General features: G+C 43.6%; 1 protein-coding gene across 2 annotated transcripts in view; it reads left to right on the top strand.

The window, feature by feature from the left end:
- The window catches only part of dscama (Down syndrome cell adhesion molecule a), a 71893-nt gene that overhangs the window by 23095 nt on the left and 26434 nt on the right, over nucleotides 1–22364 (top strand). For both annotated transcript variants that reach the window (XM_078286580.1, XM_078286581.1), the window contains 8 exons: nucleotides 13487–13633; nucleotides 14618–14896; nucleotides 15423–15698; nucleotides 16261–16557; nucleotides 18072–18347; nucleotides 19737–20015; nucleotides 20509–20628; nucleotides 21463–21642. In XM_078286580.1, coding sequence (XP_078142706.1) covers nucleotides 13487–13633; nucleotides 14618–14896; nucleotides 15423–15698; nucleotides 16261–16557; nucleotides 18072–18347; nucleotides 19737–20015; nucleotides 20509–20628; nucleotides 21463–21642 — 1854 coding nt within the window. The remainder of the gene's footprint in view (nucleotides 1–13486; nucleotides 13634–14617; nucleotides 14897–15422; nucleotides 15699–16260; nucleotides 16558–18071; nucleotides 18348–19736; nucleotides 20016–20508; nucleotides 20629–21462; nucleotides 21643–22364) is intronic.

Here is a 22364-nt window from a genome sequence, read left to right as displayed (position 1 = left end):
AGCAGCTGTCAAGCGGCCTGACCACTGCAAGCTAATGCTCTGCAGGGAGAGAGAGAGAGAGAGAGAGAGAGAGGAGGAGGGGGGGATGAAGGGAGACACCGAGGAAAGACGAGAGATGAAAAGCAAGGAGACGGAGGGGACAGATATGGAGAGGGAGACGGGCAGGGGAAGGAGTTGAAATTAAAAAGGGATGATAGAAAGGGAAAAGGAGAGATTTTTTGGGTGCGATTGAAGGAGAGGTGGAGGCTGCTGTGTGGAATTAGATTACATGGTAGTCCTGTAAATAAGGGGTGTGTCTCCCTTCCAGCCAATGGAGATATAAAGGGGATAAATGGTGAGCGAAGCTGGGTGTTTTAATAATAGGCGGTCTCACATCAGCTGAGTGTGTATTAGGATTAGATATATCAGTTTACTGATATATGGGGCCGATATTGGCCTTTTATTAAAAATTAGATATGGGTCAGTCAGCGTATTGTCCCCTCCTGATATGATGCAGTTTGTTTGATTACATATTTATTGTTTAATTGGTCAATACTACACTGGTTCTCTATGGGAAGACCCTGAAGAATTGAGTCTAAATTGACATTTTGTTTTATCAGATTCTACACAAGTATGCATGACTATGTTTTATTATTATTATAGTCCTGGGTTTCAAAGGAGAATTTTAGTGTCCCACGATGGTCTGAATGCTGTTTCAGAGGATTTTCCACCTTGACAAGAATAAAATTCTGGGAGAAACACTAAATACTTGTAATTTTTTGTTTTGAAAATTAAAATTATCAAATTGAAAAATGTTGAATATCAGCACAAAATATCAGCTATCCACAGCTTCAGTCTAAAACGTATTGGTATCTGTATAGGCCTTCAAAAAACCATCGGTTGAACCCGAGTGTATCACATCTCGGTGTCGGTGTGCGCATCCATGGGTGTGTGTCTGAGCGTGCGTGTGTGCGCACAACCTCTAAATGTGTGTGTGTGGCTTGGCCATAAATATCCAGCTGGACTAATGAATGAATGTTGGTGTCAGTGAGCTGACACCCTGACCTTGTAATGTAATTGTTGCCGTGGCACGTGCCGTAACCTTTAAGTTACGGCACGTGCCGTGGCAAGTTGATCACCAAGGAAAGTTCAGAGCAGATTCATAAAAATGTTGTCTGTCAAGAATAGGTGATGACTTGTTTATCAGTACCGCCACCATAATTACTCCAACATGCATAAGGAAATGTACTGTTGCACGACGTCCTCTGTGTCCCGGTGTATGTTTTTGCCACTACAGTTTTATGTTCATTAAACAGAAGCATGTTGAAGCGTGTAAACCAGGCAGCGGTTTATATAAACAATCTTCCGATTTAATAAGCCTGATAATCAGCTGTTATGAGCTGCAGCAAGTCAATGAGACTTTGAGACGGTGGGGAGATGTCTATACAGTCTCTCTCTCTTTCTCTCTCTCTTTTTCTCTCTGTTTTTTTAGGAGAGAGAGATTATTCCAGCTTTGCTTTGGTAACTGAACAAGAGTGTCACCAATGTATGTTTTATTTTTCATGGTCCATTCAATAAGAATACATATTTTTTTGTTAAACCTCATATTAGGGCAACTAAAAGTTGCCATTTCGTTGACCAGGAAGAATGTTAGGAGGGGGAAGTGGGGGAAGGTGTCAGCTGATTTTAAAGGGGTGACAACAAAGATCAAACTGGGTTTTCAGTCTATAAATGAGGGACTCGGAGGGGTTTGGGTCTATAATGATGCACTCTGTGGAAATGTGATGGGGGAGCTTATTTTTCTGGATGTGTTGCATTAGGATAATTTTTGTCATTTGTGCATTTTTGAGATAAAATGCAAACTGTAAGTGTCTCCTTTTAAGTGCACAAGGAAGGCTTGATAAAACTCAAAACTCTCTCTCTCCATCCAATTCAATTCATTCAAATTTTATAGGCAGGAATGTTACATGAACAATTTTGCCAAATCATCTTAATACACCTAATCTGTTTGGACAAGAGTCTGCTGCTTTGGTTCCCTTTGCCCCACATTAGGACGGGCCACAGCATCACTGCAAAAATATCCGTCTTAACAAGTCATTTTTCTACTCTTCTTAAAATCTGATTTTTCCTCAAAACATTGACAATATCTGCCAGCGGTGTGGTTTCTGTTGTGTGATCTTTATTCATGGGTCAGTAGTATTGTTTCTGTTTCATAGAGAGTAAGAGTTGTCTCTAAATTTTGTGAAGAGAATTTGTTTTAAAATTACTTTAGATGTAACTAATCCATATTTCCATCTTTAATCCCATGCAGTCAGCATACAAACAATCCAGATTTTCATGTACAATTGGCTGTTTGCATTTCTTTTAAGCAGTATCTGTATTAAAACCTGTTGGTTAGTCCTAAACTTATTTTCCATAATTTTTTTCTTTCTTATTCTTTTTCTTTTACCTTTATAAAACCGTTATGTTTGTTTGCTGTCTTATAAGTTGTTTTTTTCTAACAGTATATGCTGCTTCAGTTGAAAATCCCCTAACCTTTTGTCCTCCTCTTCCCAATTTTGTTTTTCTCTGTCTGTGGTCGGCTCTCTGCTGAAGCTGTTCCCAGTTTGACAGTCTGTCTGTGTTTCAGCACCATGGAGAGCTCCACTCAACGCCTCTATCAGCTCAAACCCACTGCAGTCAGGTTTATCTTCCAGTTGGAGATTTCATCTTACATCAGTAAACTTTCACCTTACATTAGTTACTTTCTCCTGTTTGCTCATGTTTGTTTCATGACTAAAATACTTTTCAATTTTGCAAATTGGCAAATGTCAATTAAAGTGTTTGCTCTGTATCTCCTTCAGCTGTATTTAGAATAAAAAACATTACTAATCATGAAAAAAAGGGTTAATAGAAACATACAAGTGATAAAAAATGCAACAACAGGTTGTAAATAATACAGAAGAATGAGCCTATTGAGATTATATAATTTAATTTCTCTACGACAAGCAGAGATGTCTGGTTTCAAGTGGATTTTATTTCTTCACTCGTGAAGATATAAAGTTTTTTTATTGATAATGTGAGGAAATTCAGGCATGACTTCCACAATTTCCCCTGCATAGTGTCTCTTAATAAAGAGTTTCTTTGTCACGGTGGGGATGGCAGTGTATCTCTGTCTCAATCTTCTCTGTCAAGCAGTGACCACATACGCCTCCTCTTTGGATCGCCACGTCTCCCTCCCTCGCTCTTTTTCTCACTCCTCTCCACCTTCATCATTCTCCCTTCGCTCCCTCCTCCCCTCTCATCCTCAGTGTGGCTCCTGAATATTTAATAAGCCTGAATTACCGAGGCCCTCAACTGTAATGACGGGAAAATCAGACAATTAAAGCAGAAGGGCTCCGGCTTTGAGTCTCACCTCCCCCAGAGGAGCCAGAGATTATTTAAAGTGGCACACTGTTTGATTATCTAATCCTCCTCTTGCCCCCTCTGCTTTACTTACAGAGCGGCATTGGCTGCTCCACTTGCCACCGCAAATTACCATGAAATGCCAATGAGCGCTGTATTTAAGACCTTTTCCATAAAAGGGAACGCGATGCCACCAAGTCACAGGGGAATGGCACCATGGGACAAGCTGTTATGGACTCAGGTTGTCACTGTGCGCCGACGGTTTGAAGGGGTTGACTTAACGCAGAGGATAAAGCAAGGTTCTCGCTTAGTTAATGTAATTGGTAGCCATGTGGAGATGCAAATATTTAATAGTTCAATAGTTTATTGCCATCTCAACTTGGTTGATTGGGATTTGCTTTGACAAGCTCACTTAAAACAGACAGAGAGGGACAAGAATGGGCAACACTTAAAACACATAGAACACAAAGTAAGACATAAGGTAGAAGCAATAAAATATCATAAAACAAATGTGTACCATGGGGATGAAAACTGTATTAAACAACCACAATACCTGTCATTTTGCACACTCCTAGATCTGACCAACAGTCTGTAGTATTTGCATGATAACTGCAGTGAGGTGCTTTGTACTCATAAATGCTCATTGTATGAGCAGATTAAGAGTACAAACGTAATTTGTGAGTCTGTTTCAAATACTACTGTGTCACAGGTATTCAAGAGACAGTGTGTTGGAAGGGTGGGGTCTCGCCTCTCTTTCCCCGCTCTCTCCATACCCCCCCCCCCTCCCCCCCCCCCCCCCTCTTCTTCCCAGGTCTTTCTCTTTGATGACTGCTTTCGTCCAGAGGTGGCACTAGGGGCATTGGCCCTTTTTTTTTATCCCGAGCTTTCAAAAAGCATGAGTGAAAAGACGTGGAGGGGGGGAGGGGCAAAACAAAGGAATGAAATAGAGAGAAAAAACTATACAGGAACCAGTAAGATAACCCTGACCTGCCACACTGGTCTTTGAAGAAAAAAAAGCTTTGGGACTGGAAACAGGGCTCGCTTCTTTTCTGGTCCCCAAAACAAAGCCTGTTTTGTTGAGGTTTGGCGATAAGTGGAATTGTCGTCAGCTTGACTTATTATCCAGACAAAGTCACGGGTTGTGATTGAGCGGATAGTAATAGCTTCCTTAATGCCTGCCAGTGCAGCGCGCACACAGAGGTTCCACACAGAGACAGAGACGCAGACAGAGAGATGAATATTCATGATTATACAGCTGAGGCTCAACACTGGCTCATTTAGTGTTGGCCAGAGAGGAGGCCAATGATAGCATTGTAAACGCACAGCCATCGGGGGTTTAATAGCTTGACTCCAGTACCGGCTAATTACGACACCCATGCGCCCGTACGCACGCACTCCAGATAAAAACACACAGGCGCACAGTGCGTATTTGAATGCTATTGTGCCTGAGATTTCCCTGCTCAGTTTTGACTTCATCAGACATTTGTCCGATAGAGAAAGTGCTTACACAGCTGCCTCCAAACAGTTTACTGGAGAATAGAGATAGCTTGTCATAGAATGTCAATGTCTGCCAAATAAGCCCTATACAAATAAGCCCCATTCGTAGATGGTACTGTCCATTGTAAGGTTTCATTTTTAGTTGATGAGATAGAATTTCATTGGTTTGTCTACACGCCTGTGTCTGCCTATAGTTCGCTGAACATAGCAGCCATGGCTCATAATGGACAAAGCTGCTGACAATGGCCTTCAACAACACTGAATCACAGCCACTGGTGTCACTCTGCTCATACTGGCTGACATGACAGGTGCCCTGATATGTACTGTATGTAATTTTCCATTTCGATTAAGCCAAAAGAAACTGCATACTATATATATTCACATGAACAGCAAAGTCATTTGCCTGCAAAGACCCTAAAAGATCTAATACAGTTCATGCCTGCTACCTACAGGATGTTCATCCCTCAACCACATAGAGGAACAGCTGCCATCCCAAAATGCAAAGCTAACTATCATAGCTGAGTTTCACCTATTGCCCTATTGTATGTGAACATTTTGTTTCGTAGCAATCTTTGATGTCTTTTATAATAAAGTGCTAAAGATAGAGTATTAATCTCCATTCTCAAATCTCTATTTCTTTTACCACGACAAAGGAATGTGGGGCAGCGATGAGGCCAAGCGCCTCAGGGCTCAAGCTTCCCTGTTGTCTCCCGATTTGAATATCGTTGAACGTCCATTTACATCTAGTTTTAATAGCGGTTTATTCAGTCGAGCAGAAGACGACATCTTTATCCGTGGTTGACATATGAGGCCGTTAGCCTCAGGCTAGCGTGTGTCTAGTTAATGAGCAGAGGGATGCTGCCGCTGATTAGAAGCAGCAATAAAAAGCTCTGCCTTCTACTCTGACTCAACTCTGTCTGTAGCGAGCCGATAGTGTCTGGACCCAGATATCTAAGTGCCTGGAAGTTTGTAGTCCAGGTAAGATAATAAATTAGGACAGGTGGTTGGTATGTGAGTGTGTTTGTGTGTGTGTGTGTCCTTGTATTTCTATACTTATGAGGATAATAAAAAATAGGAAAATCCTCCAAAATGGCTTATCCTAACTATTTTAAGGGACTAGTTTAGAGTTAGAGCTTGGTTTTAAGGTTAAGATTAGAAGTAGGGGTTAAGGAATGAATGTAGATATTGAAGGTCATCACAAGTATAGTAATACAAACGTGTGTGTGGGTGTGTGTGTGTGTGTGTGTGTGTGTGTGCATAACAATGTGTATAAGTGTTATGCTACAGTGTATTCACACGTTTCTAAAGATTGAAACAGTTGACTGTACAATATATGTCTGTGTGTGTGTGTGTGTGCGCGCATGTGTTTCCACCTCTCCACCACTTACAGTACTGGGAATATTGCTTGGTAAGCGAGTGGCGGCCAGTGTGTTGCCATGGCAACCCCAGTAGCTGTCAGTGTGCCTCCTGTAAGAATGACAAATGGTTTTTATTAGAGGGGCTCTAATTTGGTGGGATCCCCCTCTCCATAGAGATGCTTATCCCAGCCTGATCAGACTGGAGTCACTCTGCCAATAACTCTGACCAGGCCTAATTACAACACAGGCCCTCCTGGGCTCATCATACACTCATTATTACTCACAGACTACACTGGCAATTCTGGCTTCAGTCACCGTGTGACATTTTGATAGTGTGAAACCATGTGGCTTTGCATATGGCAGTATTATTGCCACTTTCAGACCACAAAGGGGATTTGCACCATGCAGTACATTTTAAAATTGTGCGTGTAATGTTGCAAAATGTGAATCAAATGCGAAGCTCAAGCTCATGCAAGCATCATCTTTGTACATTTGTCATCACTTAAACAAAAATATAATTGACTCTTTAATTCTAATCATCCCAATAATCATCAACAGTTAATCCTAGTCAGTTTTATTTGTTCTCCTGTGTAATCACGACAAAGGATTTGCGTGCGATTTGGTGCTTTGAATGTCAGCACATGCATTTTGCTGAATGGAAAGCACATAGATTTTTTTGGGAAGATGTAGTGTTGTTGCACAAAACACGTACGGTCATACATTGCAATGAATAACATCCTGACTAAGATCTGCGCTCACCTACATCTCATGTTCACAACCAAATCACCTCGGCGCTGTTATTCACCGTAACACACTCCCTTTTATGTTCTGCTGCTTAATTATAGTCGTAGGAATCCTCCAGCAGACCGTTGGCTTGCATCTCTAGTTGCTCGGTTGGAGGTAGGGGACCTTGATGTCTCTTTGTTAAGCTACGTTTTTCAAAAGAAGTTTGTCTGAAGTAGGATAAAAGCGCAATAATTAAGCAGTTCATGTGTTCGTGCAGTTGCAACACAGCAGGAAGCACACACACACACAAAAATGCGTGAGTAAGCACACATACTCGTGCACAGTGTCTCTCTCTTTCTATTTATCTGCGTCTACAAGAGGATTTTTTAATTAATTCTACATGCAGATGGCTGCTGGTCTGCCAGTGTGTCTCTGTTAGTGTCAAGCAGCGTGGTTTTCTCTGTTTTTTTTCTTCTTTGTCAAGCTGCATGACTTTGAGTGGCCAAGGTTACGGTGACAGTGTAGGCCCCAGCTGTCTCCAGGGACCACACTCCACTCACTAATACACTCCAAGACAGTCGCACAGTGGGGACACTGCCGCCGCGCTGCCAGCAGAGTGATGAGGAGGCAATTTTTATCTGCATTGTTTAGCTGACTCTATGAGTTTCCCGTAAGTGGCGTGCGGACCGTCGGTGTTGATAGGTCAGATTATTCAAAGTTATTCAGAGTCGGGAGAGTGCGGGGCGGGGTCGAGGTGTTCAAGGTCGGAGGAGAAAATAGTCAGTCTCTCGATTGAGTTTTTTTTACCTCAGTTAACAAAAGGAATTGGGGGGAAAAAAGGGGAATCTGTATACCTGAGTAATGTGTGTGTGTAAGAGAGAGAGAGAGAGAGAGAGAGAGGTGCTGGGAGTCGGCGTCGTCAGGCGCCTGTTGAGATCTGTCAGACAGACAGGGCTGACATTTTTTTTTGATAATTGCTCTGCCTAGCCATGATCTGAATTAGCATATGAAAGTTGTGTCTTTTTTTCTACACTGGGAGCGCATTGCTGTAAGCTAATTTGTAAGTCATTTCAGATGACAGAGAGTGGTTGTATCCCAGAGGTGCTCTTTCCCTCTTGATCTTTTATTTTCTCTCTCTCTCTCTCTCTCTCTCCCGCTTGCTCTCCCTATCTCTCCATCTCTTCTCTCTCTCTTCCTCCCTGTCTCTCTCCACTCATGTCTCAATTATAGAATATTGAAATGACTCAAGGCACCAAGGTAACTCTTTTATACAGGCAGCTAAAGGACATCTTTCAGCCAGATGGTCGCCCAGCAAGCGCAGGTCAAAGTGCTCAGCTATGTCACCATGTGTCATTGTTTTCCACCCTATTGGAAATCCTTCCCTCTTAGTCCTTGTTAGGTACGGCTGTGTGTCCACCGACGGCACATCAGCGCCAGTACAAAATGTCCAAAAGCCCCAATGAAAAGTGGAACAATAGCATTGTAATATGGCCGCGATGCAGCCTTTTCTCGCTGTTGCTATTCATAGTTATGGCTCGCAAAGCAATTCGAGTTTCAGCGAAAAACCGCAATGCTCCCCAATTTGAGTGAATAGAGAGTCTGCTTGATGGCTCAGTGTAGCTTGTATGGGGATTAATTGAATCTATTGAACGGCGATCCACAGAGAGGGACTTGTGTTTCTGGCACTGCCGATGCCAAGCAGCTGGGCGGGCCGAGGAAGGGAGAGGCAGCGGACTGGCAGGCCGGCGAGCCACCTGGGGTGGAGTGATGCCATAGTCGCAGAAATATACACTAATACACCCAGGTGTGGGCACAAACCCGCGCTCATATGTGTAGCGCGCTCACACACACACACACACACATACACTGGCAGAACAGTGGAGGCTCTCTCTCAGGCGGTGTTAGTATGCAGTAGGTGGAGCAGAGAGGAGCAGGGAAAAGCGTAGTGGAGCGCCTTCGATCGTTATTATTGACCATTCCTCCATGCAGCTGTGTGCTGCATAAACACATTCACACTCACTTGCACGCGCACACGCATGCACACACACACACACACACACACACAGACACACAGACCACCACATTCAGACACACACAAGCCAATGTGATTTCAGATAACTGCAGCGATACATGCAGACACAGAAATGCCCTCAGCTTACAAGGACATTCACATACAGTGCTGTACATGCTCAGCTCTTTGACAATGAATATGTTGATGATGGGCAAGAACTGGCTCAAGGAACAAAAGAAGAAATCGAACACAGAAAAATAGAAAATAAGAACGTAATGAATGATAATGGCCTTGAACATAATATAATGTATTGAAAACTCCTATACCAATTATTACAATGAAGGTCTAAATATGCACCACATGAAAGACATGCCATATGCATTCATATACACATAGACATGCCCATAGACATATTGTACATACACATAAACTTAATGTATACATGTCCATTTCTCCTGATGAAAGGATGCTCAACCCTATTTGCAAACTATAAATAAGGAGAATGTTTAATCTTTACTGAGAATGGGGGTTAAAAAAGCTTCTCATTTTAGATTTGAGTAGCCTCAGCATTGTATTTATCTTCCCTAAACTTTAGTATTTGTCCGGCACTGCAGGGCAGAGCAGTGCCTTCCTCCCCAGTCCTCAAATCCACAGATGGACCTATAAATACCTTTAAAACCCAAATATCAGTATTGAGCTCTTACAATCATGTTTTCCTTGATAGAAATTGACAAAGCCCACTGATATATTTGAATGAAGGCCAGATAAAAACAATGTAAAAAGAAAGCAAGTGCTTAATATTAACATTATACAGCAATTTCTACTTTTTTTGCTAGTATTTCTACTTTGTTTATCTTGAGGACAGAAGGTAAAAACTGAAATGCCATAATTCCACTACTTTTCAGAACAGAGTGATTGGGAAATCATTTCATTTTCAAGGCTTGATGGACAGAGAAAGTGAGAAATTATGGTGTATACTGAGAGAGAGAGAGAGAGAGAGAGAGAGAGAGAGGGAGAATGAATGAAAAACAGTTGCTATGAGGGACATTATGCTGCTTTAAGGCGAGGTTCCCCTGTTTGGATGCTTATGGGGGTTAGGGATACCAAGGTGTGAACTGCCTAGCTGTATTATTCATAAGGCCATGATACAGGAGGATCAGAGAAGGGGACAGAATGAATAACAAGGAGATAAAAAGGTAGATGGTTCACATGCTGCACAAAAAGTGCAGACACTTTGTCTTCACTGTGGTCCGTGGGACCTTCAGAGAATAGATTTTAAAACATAATACACCTGTGATAGTTAAAGTTGTAATCTCTGCTAATATCAAACGAACATAATGAGGTCTTCTGGATGAATCTTTGCTGCAGGAGTCTTATTTCAGCATTGCAAGTGGGGGAGGAATTCAATAATAATCTAGAGGCATGTTTTGCCTATATGTACTGGTGAGTGTATTGCAAAAATATGCATCTTACCGAGCAATTTAGTCTAGTATTGAGTCTTAAACTCGTATTTTATAGTGAAAAAATATGCCAATGGGCTTAGATAATTTCATTTGTTTCAATGCAAATCAATTTGTTTAAAGAATTCTGTTGAATCAAGTGACATTAGCTTGTTAGTTGTGGCAGGATCCACCTTATTTCAAGATACTGCTTGTCTCTTGTTTCAAGCACATGCTCAAAACAAGTGAAACTGCATTGGAAACAAGTGAAATTATTGCATTGGCACACGTGCCTATGTAAATGTATGCAAGTGTGTGTGTGTATGTATGTGTATGTGTCACTGTTTTAACATGCATTTAAAACACAGGCGTACTCCCCTCTCCCAACTCTGGCCTTTTGTCACGAGTGACAGGCAGTCTGTTCTAATGAAAGCTCCTCTCATTCATAAGCCTGCCTTGTCAACTTTTGATGCCTTCCAGGGTGCCAGGCAACTTTCAGAGGGAGAGCAGGGGGGGAGAGGAAGAAAAAGGAGAGAGGAAAGACAGGAGAGACAGCCTGCTTTCCCCTTCTTTGATATCTGCTTTCTCTGAACTGTTTGTTTCCTTGAAAATGAATTGCATTTGCAACCTGCACAATTCAAATTAGATAATATTGTGTAGCTTGTCTCTGTGGTTAAGTGATAAAGGAGCGTGCACACACACACACACATACACACACACACACACAAACAAGGATGCACACTACCTCTCCTTTCTCCCTCATTTTACCAGTGGTTGTCTGTCTGTCACACACAAGTGCATCTAGACCACAAGCTGAAAACCCCTTCAGGATATCAAATCCATGGTCTCTCATTTCTAACTAGGTCAACACTCGCTCACAATAGCTGCATCCTCACCCCCCTCCTTTCCTTCTCTATCTCTCTCTCTCTCACACCCTCTCTCTCTACCCCCCCCCCCCTTTTTTTTTTGATTGCACCATTATTTAATCCCAATGCAAAATACCACAAAGTTTAATCAATATTCTTTTACTTAACAAGGGAATACCACTCACTTTAAGAATTCATGTAATTTCTATGGAAAGCTAAAGGAAAGCTGGTGGAAAGCTACATCGATATTTGAAACCCAAACAACTCTCTCCCAGAACCAGCAACCCAAGATCTAAAACTTGAACCTGTAATGTCATTGAGTATCATTGGGATTATGTAAAATCCCCCCATGAAGGATGAGTTAAGAAAAATTGCAAAGGTGACTGTAAAAACACCCAGGGGGGGTTCTGGGGATAGCGGTGTATTTTCTTATTCGGAGTTGATAATATTACTGCAGAATATACTGTAGCTCATTTGGGTATGAATACATTCTTTACTATACCGTAAGCAGTCTCCCTTTGTGCCATAAAGCAATCCAGCAGATTTCCCACCAAATCCGGCCCGGTGGCACACAATGTAAAATGCAGTTTAGATCTCCAATCTTCTTGGCAATGGTCTTGTTTGTTTATCGCAATTAGACTAATGTCTCAAAATTCATGTCGTAATGATTAATTGATGTATTAAAATGCTACAAATAGCACCTTTAAGACCATGATCACAGGCTCTACCCATCTGCCTTCTCTCCATTATTTTTGCATGCATTGTACAAGGGCCTCTCTGTAAAGTATGTCTCAATCTCCATGAAGCTGTCATGACAGGAGGGACTAAATGAGAGTTATTCAGCACGCCATACAGTCTGCGTTATGATATCTCTGCCTATCTCATATTCCTTTGGCAGACTCATTCCACCGTACGGCGGCCCCATTCCAGCCCCTTCTCAAATAGGCTTCTCCATCATCAGTGACACAGGAATACCCCGGCAGCCACTAGCCACAGCGCACATCACTCCTCATAAACGCCGACTACCTCTCCCCGCTTCCATGTGTTCCCACAAATTAGCATGACATTAGCATGATATTAGCACATCCGACCTGCGCAACCATGCCTTATCAAAGCGCTCTGTGATCCCCGGCTCCCTGCGCTTTAGTCTGGAGCAGAGAAAGAGAGCGAGAGAGAGAGAGACGGAGAGAGAGAGAAGGAGAGTTTCCCCCCAGAGAGAGAGAAGAGAGCGATGAGCTACATGATAACGAGCTGTGTTACACAGCCACACAACACACAGCCTTGTCACAGCGCCTCAGAGCTGTGCTGAGCTAAATGGGCTGCAGCAGATGTTTGGTGACTACAATCACACAGGGCTGCATACCTCACTTGACTTGCAAATATTTGCTAAGTGACTTCAATATTGGATTTTCTCCATTTTATTTTATTTTTTTTAGAATGTGTAAGCTAGCGATCCCAGTGTATAAAAATGAACACACACACTACACTTTCTCCTCAGTTACTCTCCGACTGTAGAATATTATTCTTTCTAAAATGGTAGTTGTCCCCCATGATGAAATTGGGAAGCAATCGATCCTTTTCTTTTGTTCTTTTGTTCATGTGTCACACACGATATCTCAGACACCACTGATTGGATTTTGGCAGAACTTGGGGAAATGATGCATCTCACCACTGCATTCAGGCATTTTCAAGATTATACTAATTGGCCTAAGGGGAGCGCTGCTATTACAGGTCAGAACAAGGTGACATATTTGTTACTGATTGGCCCGGAGGTGGTCTGCCTCATTCATTGGGGATGACATGTTTACTGTTGCCTTGTTTTTCTTGTAAGGGAGCGATCCCAGTGTATGAAAATTAATATGCACACTGAACGTTCCTGTCACTCACACCCTCTGATGTAGAATATAATTTTTTTCCAAAATGCTTGTTGTACCATATAATGAAATTGGGGGGACTATAAATTGGTGTCCGTCCGTTCATTTTTCTATCTGTCAGTATCTCAGGCACCACTGATCCGATTTTTATGAAACTTGGGGAAATGATGCATCTCACCACTGCGTTCCAACATTTTCAAAATTACACTGATTGGCCTAAGTGGGACGCTACAATTACAGGTCAAAATAAGGTGACATATTTGACATGTCATTACGACCAGTATCTGTTTCAAACTGTATAGTCCATCAATTCTGTGCAATTGCTTATGATGTTTTCTGTGTTTTTTCCCAGTGTCACGGTTTCTCATCACATCCACGGGAGCCCTGTACATCCTGGATGTGCAAATGGAAGACGGGCTGTACAACTACAGGTGTATGACGCGCCACCGGTACACAGGAGAGACCCGACAGAGCAATAGCGCCCGCCTCATTGTCTCAGGTGAGAGGAGCACCGATATATCTAGAGCGTTGAACTGGTGTCCAAGTGCCAACAAGCTACAACAACATCAACAGGGCTTGTTGCAAGGATTTGAACCTGTATGCAGTAAAGTCTCATACTGTCACACCATATCCTACAATATATCTAAAAACAACTAACTAAAAATAAAACAGAAACCTCTTGTCTTTTGTTTGGTTTGGCTTGGTTTTTGTTTTGGGGTTTATTTTGGTTTGGTTTCGAAATTAAGTGAGTGTTATGTAGGGGAGGACCTTAGGGAAATAAACGTGTACGTATGCATTTTTAAAAAAAATATTATTTGAATGGAATAGAGAGTGACAGGAAAGATACGTGAGAGAAAGAGAGAAAGAGACATGTGACAAAGGTCATAAGCAGAACTGTGTCAAGATATTTTTGGGGGAGGGGATCAAGACAAAAAAGGCTCTCTCTTACCTTAAACCATGTAGGGGGGAGGGGTGGGATGTTCTTTTTATGTCAGGAACCTCTTTTGTCGATATCCAGCCCTGTTAAATGATAATGATGGTGAATGTTTTTTATCCAAAAAAGACATGAGTTATTACAGTTTTAAAGGGACATTTAAAGACTGAGACCAACAATATTGCAAGAACATGGTGTGCCCCTTTGCCACCATGATCACCATGAACACTGGACACATAGAATAGCTACTTCAGACACATTATGCTCAGCCCTGGTAGTCTGGTGTTTTGCCATATAGTTATCTTTTGACCAGAAACCAATTTTAGAAGTTTAGAGTAAAAAGACCCAATTACACACAACCGTTCCAATACTTATACTGTCTATTTTACATGATGTGCATTTAAGAATTTGGCAGAGAAAGTGTTCAATAGTCCAATACAATAACAGTGGATAAGGGAGCTCAAAAAAGACAATGAATTAACAACAAAAGCAACTAAATCAGTGCCATGAAATAGGACTCCTCTCACTACCACCTATTGCCCCCTGCAGACCCCACCAACTCAGCACCCCACATCCTGGACAGCTTTGAGCGCCGCGAGGTGATGGCGTCCCATCGGGTGGAGCTGCCCTGCAAGGCCTCCGGTCACCCTGCGCCCAAATACCGCTGGCTGAAGGACAACCGGCCGCTGGAGCCCGACACGCGCTTCAGACAGAGTGTGACAGGCCTGCTGATAGAGAGAGCCCAGTCCAGTGACACAGGGACATATGTGTGTGAGGTGTGGAATGGCTACGGCAATGCTGAGGTGGTCGGCAGGCTGCAGGTCAAAGGTCAGTGCCAAAGGGCTGGTGGTAAGTCATTGTGGATTGTATCAGTGCTATGATCCAAGTCATTCAAACAGGGATAGTTAGGAAAGTATATATGCCACTCCAGATCTTTAAAGGTGCTGCATGTAGCATTTTCAAACATCAGTATATCATTGCCAGATTCATTGTGACACCTTGGTATATTTACCAGAAACAAATGAGACCATGATTGAGAAGACTGGTAGCCTTTACCTCACACTTAGAAGAACAGTGTCCTCTTCCTGTTTTGCGCCATAAAGCAATCCAGTAGGTGTCCCGCCAAATCCGACTCTGTGGCACACAATGTAAAATGCAGTGTAGAGGCCGGTAATTTTAGTAATGTCTCTATATTGAGTGATTTGAAATGCTACATCTAACACCTTTAAGATGTCACTAAAAGTACAAAAGTACTCAGTACATACAGCAATGCACGCTGCAACACAGATATTTATGCTACCTATACAAATCACCCACTGAAATCTACCCCTCAACCCCCTTACACCTCTTCCAGAGCCCCTGAAGGCAGTGGTGAGCCCGCGGAAGGTGAAGGGCAGTGTAGGGAGCCAGGTTTCCCTGTCCTGCAGCGTGACCGGCTCCGAGGAGTACCAGTTGTCCTGGTACCGCAACGGAGAGCTCATCTACCCCGGTAATAACGTCCGCATGACAGGCCAAAGCCGGGAGAACCTGGTAATGGCCGGTATGGCCAAGAGCGACGGAGGAGCCTACCAATGCTTCGCCAGGAACGGCAAGATGTCCGCCCAGGACTTTGTTCAAGTCATCCTGGAAGGTCAGTAATCACAATGCTCCTGATGGAGATGTGTTGGTGGGAGCAGGAATGCACTTTATGTGGAGTTCAGCCTTCACTAAGTGACGGATTTGCCTTGTATCGGTGTAAGCTTGTGTGTGTCTCAATGTGTGTACATGTGTATGCACATGTGTATGTGTGTGGGTGTGTGTGTGTGTTGCCGCTTGCATCTAGAGTGTGTATGTGCTAATGAGTGCTGCAGTACAACCCAGGCCCAACCCATTTTATTAGATTTTCTGAAAGAGGCTTGCATGGCTGACATACACAAGCTGGGTTGCTGCAGCGGCTGGCTCCCATGACCATACACCAATATAAAGAGGTTATTGATAATCAATGATGTTGTGGAGCCAGAGAAAGGACTCATATTTAGCTGCTCTATTCTCTTTTGTTTATACCAGACATGAATGTGCTGCAATGAAAAGGCAAATCAGTCTGGATATTGACAAGAGGTTTTAAATGTGTTTTTGTAATTTTCTATTATAAGAGTCATTACTGTACAATAAGAAAGTGCATATTGCCTTGTCTATCTCCTGCCGCTGCCCAGATGGCACCCCCAAGATCCTGGCCTCATTCAGCGAGAAGGTCTTCAACATCAACGAGTTTGTGTCGCTAGCGTGCACGGTGAAGGGCACGCCGGAGCCCCGGGTAACGTGGACTCTGGACGACGACCCAGTGGTACGGGACAGCCGCCACCGCATCTCCCACTACAGCAACGCCGAAGGCCACGTGGTCAGCCACCTCAACATCAGCCAGACCCAAGTCCCCGACGGAGGAGTCTACCGCTGCATCTGCAACAATTCGGCTGGGACAGTCTCCTACCAGGCGCGAATAAACGTAAGAGGTGCTTGTCAGATCAGCTCTTCCAACACACCATCACATATACACATCAACATGTCTTGATTTATTTCGTTCTTGTAGGTTTTATCTTGGCTGAGATTAAAGTATGCGGATGCGCAGACGTTGAAAGAGTGCCTGACTATTTTTGTGAAGGGTTTGCTTTGTCTCTTTCAGGTGTGCTATATGTGTACTGATTTACTTTATATATAGATATAGAAATATAGAAAAGCTTTTTAAGTCACCAGATGTGTTGCTAGTCTCTCTTTCACCTAGAGAAACCTGCTGGCTCTGACCTGTTTCCTCCTTGCTTTAATGTCATATTCAGAATGGGGCAGATCCTCCTACAGCCCCCTATAGTGGCCCCTCCTATCATCAGTCACTGGTGTCAGCATTAACTTCTCTAATGCCCCGCTTCCTACCCAACACCTGCTGATAGCTTTATATTGGGACGCCATTAGGGTGATTTACAGTTAGCACTAGTGTAAGGCTGTGGTGCTATCTGCTCTCTACGGGGAGATGGTTGGCTGGATTGCCATTGTCATGTAGCGGTAATACTAGGTCACTCAAGCTTTCTCCTCTCGATGCAAAGCCATTAGCATTTCTCTGTTGCAGAGAGAAGGGTACTTTCTGTATACTGATTGGCTTAATTTGATTGTGTTCATTCTTGCATGTTGTAAGGCTAAATAGGGCGATTCTGTAGCCCTTAAGCGAAGGTCCGTGGATGCCGAATGCAGCCAAGCAATGAAGATAAATCTCCACAGGTGCCATTGCGGAGAAAGTGTAATGACTGTTTCTCACATCGTTGGCTCCTTAATCGTGCTAAAGAGAGTAGCAACCCTGGATGTGCTCGTGCTCAAAGTACACTACAGAGCCTAGTTAAACTGTCCTCTACAGTACGTTAAAAAGAAGCCTAATAGTCCATTTCCCTGATAGGCCCTGTGCTATGGAAGCCTATTGGTTATTCTGTTGGTTTTGCACGAGTGTGTGAGAGAGCAGGGAACATGAGTAATGGTTTTGATAATAGGTGCATGAGTGGGGAGAGGGAACATTCCGCTCTAATGCTTGTCAGAGGCAATCACAGCCGGCACCGAAGAGGTGGGAGCGCTAGGTAATATTCACTTCAGACTCAAATAGAAGGGTACACCCTCCACCTAATTCATCCAGGAATAAGTCCCCCGTACTGACAAGGCAAGATGCAAATGTGGTATGAAGGGATACAGAGCAGAATCAACGGTGTTGCTCCTGGAATTGATTTCCTTTTTAAGGAAGAGAGTTGCTTTGATGTATTTCTTTGAATGACTACAAGTAAATAATTAAGGATGTATTAGTCAGGTACTCTGAAACTCCCAAATTTCGATAATCTTGATAATGCGTTTATTTCTTGGCTAGCAGAATGAATCAAGACATATGACCTTGTGGCGTATTGAAAACACACACAACACGGCACAGTTCTTTTACGCAAACCCCCCTGCCTCAAAACCATTTTAAGAGAGGTGTTTCTCCATTGTGTCCTTTAAGGGCCTGCCAGCATACGACCAATGAAAAACCTCACTGCCATCGCTGGGCGGGACATGTACATCCACTGTCGTGTCATTGGCTACCCGTACTACTCCATCAAGTGGTACAAGGACTCCAATTTGCTGCCGTACAACCACCGCCAACGGGCCTTCGAGAACAACGGCACCCTGAAGCTGTACGACGTGCAGAAGGACGTGGATGAAGGAGAGTACACATGTAACGTGTTGGTCCAGCCTCAGCTCTCCACACACCAGAGTGTCCATGTCAGTGTGAAAGGTACGGGCCTCAGTCTGATCAGTTATACATGACCCAGGAGGGGAGAGTAAGCTTGAGCCTTTTATTTAGGAATGTACGAACTGTAGCAAAATGCAACATTAGCTGTGTGTAATCATGAGTACTCCATCATGATTATCACCAATCTGATCTGCCCATCAGTTATACATGACCCAGGAGGGGATAGTAAGCAGCTTGGGCCATTTATTTAGGATGTACAATATCACGAGACAGTATTTATTGTGTACAATCATGGGTACTCCATCATGAATCCCTCAGTCCTATGGACACTAAGAAGGAATCACCAATTGCATCACTTTATCACAACGCACGCTTGACCCTTAAGTGTCTTCCCAACTGTCTTATGCGCTGTACATCACATTTAGAAAATACATTAAAGCATCACCTATATTATCTACCATGCCATGTTAAAGAAAACACTGATATGGAGAGGGACATTTGTATATCAGAGCCGGTAAAAAAGCACTCACATCACTGATAGCAGGGCACCATCTCCATCATCCCAGCCAGCTTATCTGGGGCTGATCTGAATATGCAGCGGCGCTGAGCTGAGCCAGATGATGATAACCTCAGATGGCTCTCTTTCTTCAATGACGCTGCATAATTTGAAATGTCGGATGGGCAAATCCCCCCCCCTCTCTCCGGCGGGTCTCGGTGCGCTAACGAGTGTGCGAGGGGGAAATCACACAGCCTAGACAAAGCCACGCCGCCATTCCGCCTCGGCTAATTTGCCTCTCGGCTGCTTAGCATTCCACCGCTGCCGAGAGGGAATCCCCAGGAGCCTATTATGCCTATTTTGTTGTGAATTAAATAAGCGCTGAAGTGCCGCTTATTCCAATGTTATTTTAAATCATTAATTTTCCAAAGCATCTGTTTCTCACGATGGCTACAGTGTCCCCAGAGAGCGAGAGAGAGGGAGAGAGATAGAGAGACAGAGAGAGACTGTTACATGAGAGAAATTAGTGTTGTTTGACTGAGGATTCTGCCGCTCTGCATGGGGAGAGGTAATAAAATGTTTCTCTCATTCTTGACATCTAAGCTAGGCTAGATCTAAGTAAGGCTTTGATATTAATAACAAGGCGATAAATAGGGAATTATGGCTGTTGATTTGCTTTGGGAGGGCTTTCTGAGGTAGCTCTGCCAGTTGGAATATATAAACCTGTTCTCATTTTATACACATGTAAAGGTACGGCCATTGTTTCTGAGCGACATTTGCAAAGAGATTGAATCCTGCACTTAAAATTAAGCCTAAATTAAAGGAGTGTGACTCACAAGTGAAATGACAACAACAGGTGAAATGATGAAATTAGACTTTATTCACCTTCTATATGACACAAAAACACGTCTCAAGTGCTCTCGTTTCTTACACAGTTCCACCTACCATCCACCCTTTTGAGTTCCCTCGGTTTTCCATCGGTCAGCGGGTGTTCATCCCCTGCGTGGTCATGTCCGGCGACCAGCCCGTCTTCATCACCTGGCAGAAGGACGGTCGGCCAATCCCGGCCAGCCTGGGCGTCACCATAGACAACATAGACTTCACCAGCTCCCTGCGCATCTCCAACCTCACACTGCTGCACAACGGCAACTACACCTGCATCGCTCGCAACCAGGCCGCCGCCGTGGAGCACCAGAGCCAGCTCATCGTCCGAGGTGAGTCAGTTCACTGAACCATAAGGTACAGGCAAAGTCCCCCTGCATCTGGTATCATTTGCCACCAAGACTTCAAGCCTTTGAAAGTTCTAAGGACAAAGTGGAGCAATTACTGATGACTGACAGGATTGGTCAATTTTATAAATGATTAGAAGTAGTTCACCAAACTATCATCTGAGAGGGAACATTGGTCCTGAATGCTCCATTGTTGTGATTTTTTCCAAATACATTTCTAGTGATTTTTACTTGATCTTTGCTCTCCATTATAATGATAAAACTATAAGTTAAAATGTAGACTCAGTTAGTCTTCCCATGACGCCCATGGGAAAGAGTGAGCTAAAGTGCTCATACTGCAGTTCAGCTCACATGCAGAGCGAGTCATGAGTATGATCACTAGACATATATTTGGTTGGAGAGAGATGGAATAAGTTTATGGATGCTGCTCTGACATACAGCACATGACTGACCATTGGGGAATCATTTTGACTTGCAGTCCCTCCCAAATTTGTGGTGCAACCCAAGGACCAGGACGGCATCTACGGAAAGGCTGTGATACTCAACTGCTCTGCAGAAGGCTATCCTGTTCCCACCATCCAATGGGAGTACTCTAAAGGTAGACACACACCACACACACACACATACATATCACATAACATACAACTATTCTATGCAAAGCTGCTCAGGTTCAGTGAAAGTGTTAGACTTTGTCATAGACTTGTCATAACTGGGTAACTTGCTTGTCTTCCCTTTTGACTATCTTGTTGAATTGCAAAATAAGATGGGTGTTTTTTTTGTCCTACGGCAAGCTTGTTCTCTACGGCAGATGATCCGTTTGTGAATGCCAACACAACAAACATAATGTCCACAGCCTTGAGGTTGAATGCCAAAACACCCACCTCCGCAAGTCCAAACAAACACTGCGAGATGAGATGCAGCCGTGGTTAAAGGAAGAGCTTTATTGTTCCTCTGAAAGGAGGAAATAGGTGTAAGACTATGTAAGATAGGCTTACACTATCCGGTCCAGACTTCACAGGGTAGCAGTATTTCTTGAGAACATCGACATGGTTATGCGTCGCTTCCATGCTTGTCAGTCATGCTGGCATCTTGACTCTGCTAAATACACATGATTGAGGCTGGTATGCTAATATTATTGACACAAGGTTTAGACTGACGTGGGTTTTTGAAGGCCGATACTGATAGTGATTTTTTCTATTGAAGCTGCCGATAAGTGTTATTTTGTGCCAATATGCAATGCAAATTTGACCATTTTTATGTCCAAGAATTTCAAAACATTACATGGATTCAGTGTTTCCCCCAGAATTGTATTGGTGGAAGGATGAAGGTGGACAACATTGACAGGCAGATATCAGATTTTTTATAAAAAGCCAATATCCGCCCGATATATCAGTTTAACCCCAACTGACGCTCACTCTGTCCTCTCCAACAGGCGCCGGGGTGCCCCAGTTCCAACCCATCGCCCTCAACTCAGGCTTCCGGATCGAGGTGCTGGTCAACGGCTCTCTGCTCATCAAGCACGTGCTGGAAGAAGACAGCGGCTTCTACCTGTGCAGGGTCAGCAACGACGTAGGGGCCGATGTCAGCAAGTCCATGTACCTCAATGTCAAAAGTAAGTCCTACGGGAAGATTCTTCAATTGAAGTATGCAAAGTTAAAATTTGCCCTACTACAGCCCACAAGGCTTGTTCATGGCGGCCATTTTGTGGTGCTCTAACAGTAATTGATTGCTTTTTACAGATTTGCACTGAAGTTAAGTTTATGATTATCATGGGCAGGCCTCTTAACACTAAATTTTGTTTAGTTATTCCACAATTAAGTGTTGGTCACTCTCCACTTTGACCAGTTGTCTCTCCTCATGTATGCACTGGCTGGTCATGCTTAAAAGTGGGAAGGTTAAGCGAGTTGAACCAGGGTCTGCATTGTCTGTGGCAGTCAGGCCACCAGCAAGATGCCGCCACGGTGCCTGCACTGTGCTTTCTGCCTGAGCGAATCCCACGAAAGCAACACACAGTGCCACCGCCGCCACTGCCACCGCATCTCTTGGAGAAAGTACAGCGTTTATCCGCTGTGTGGCCAAGGACTTAGCTCCCCTCCATTAAGCCCTGAATTCTGCATGCAGGCAGGGGCTGCCATGTGGAAAAGAGGACTGAGGGATGGGGGGATGGGGGGGAGATGAGGGAGGAATGGGTTATCCATGTCCATTCTCTGTGTTCTCTCTATTTGTGCATAGATGTCTTATCCTACCTTTATGTTTGCAAGAGCTACTGGGCATTTTAGATGTGGTTCAGTATAGAAGAACCCTATGTTCTGTTCTGGATCTTTTTGTCCTTCC

The sequence above is a fragment of the Centroberyx gerrardi genome, chromosome 11 (assembly GCF_048128805.1).
Source record: "Centroberyx gerrardi isolate f3 chromosome 11, fCenGer3.hap1.cur.20231027, whole genome shotgun sequence".
In the NCBI taxonomy this organism is placed as follows: domain Eukaryota; kingdom Metazoa; phylum Chordata; class Actinopteri; order Beryciformes; family Berycidae; genus Centroberyx; species Centroberyx gerrardi.
Note: the sequence above shows the minus strand (reverse complement) of the source record. Positions and strands in the feature narration are given on the sequence as shown.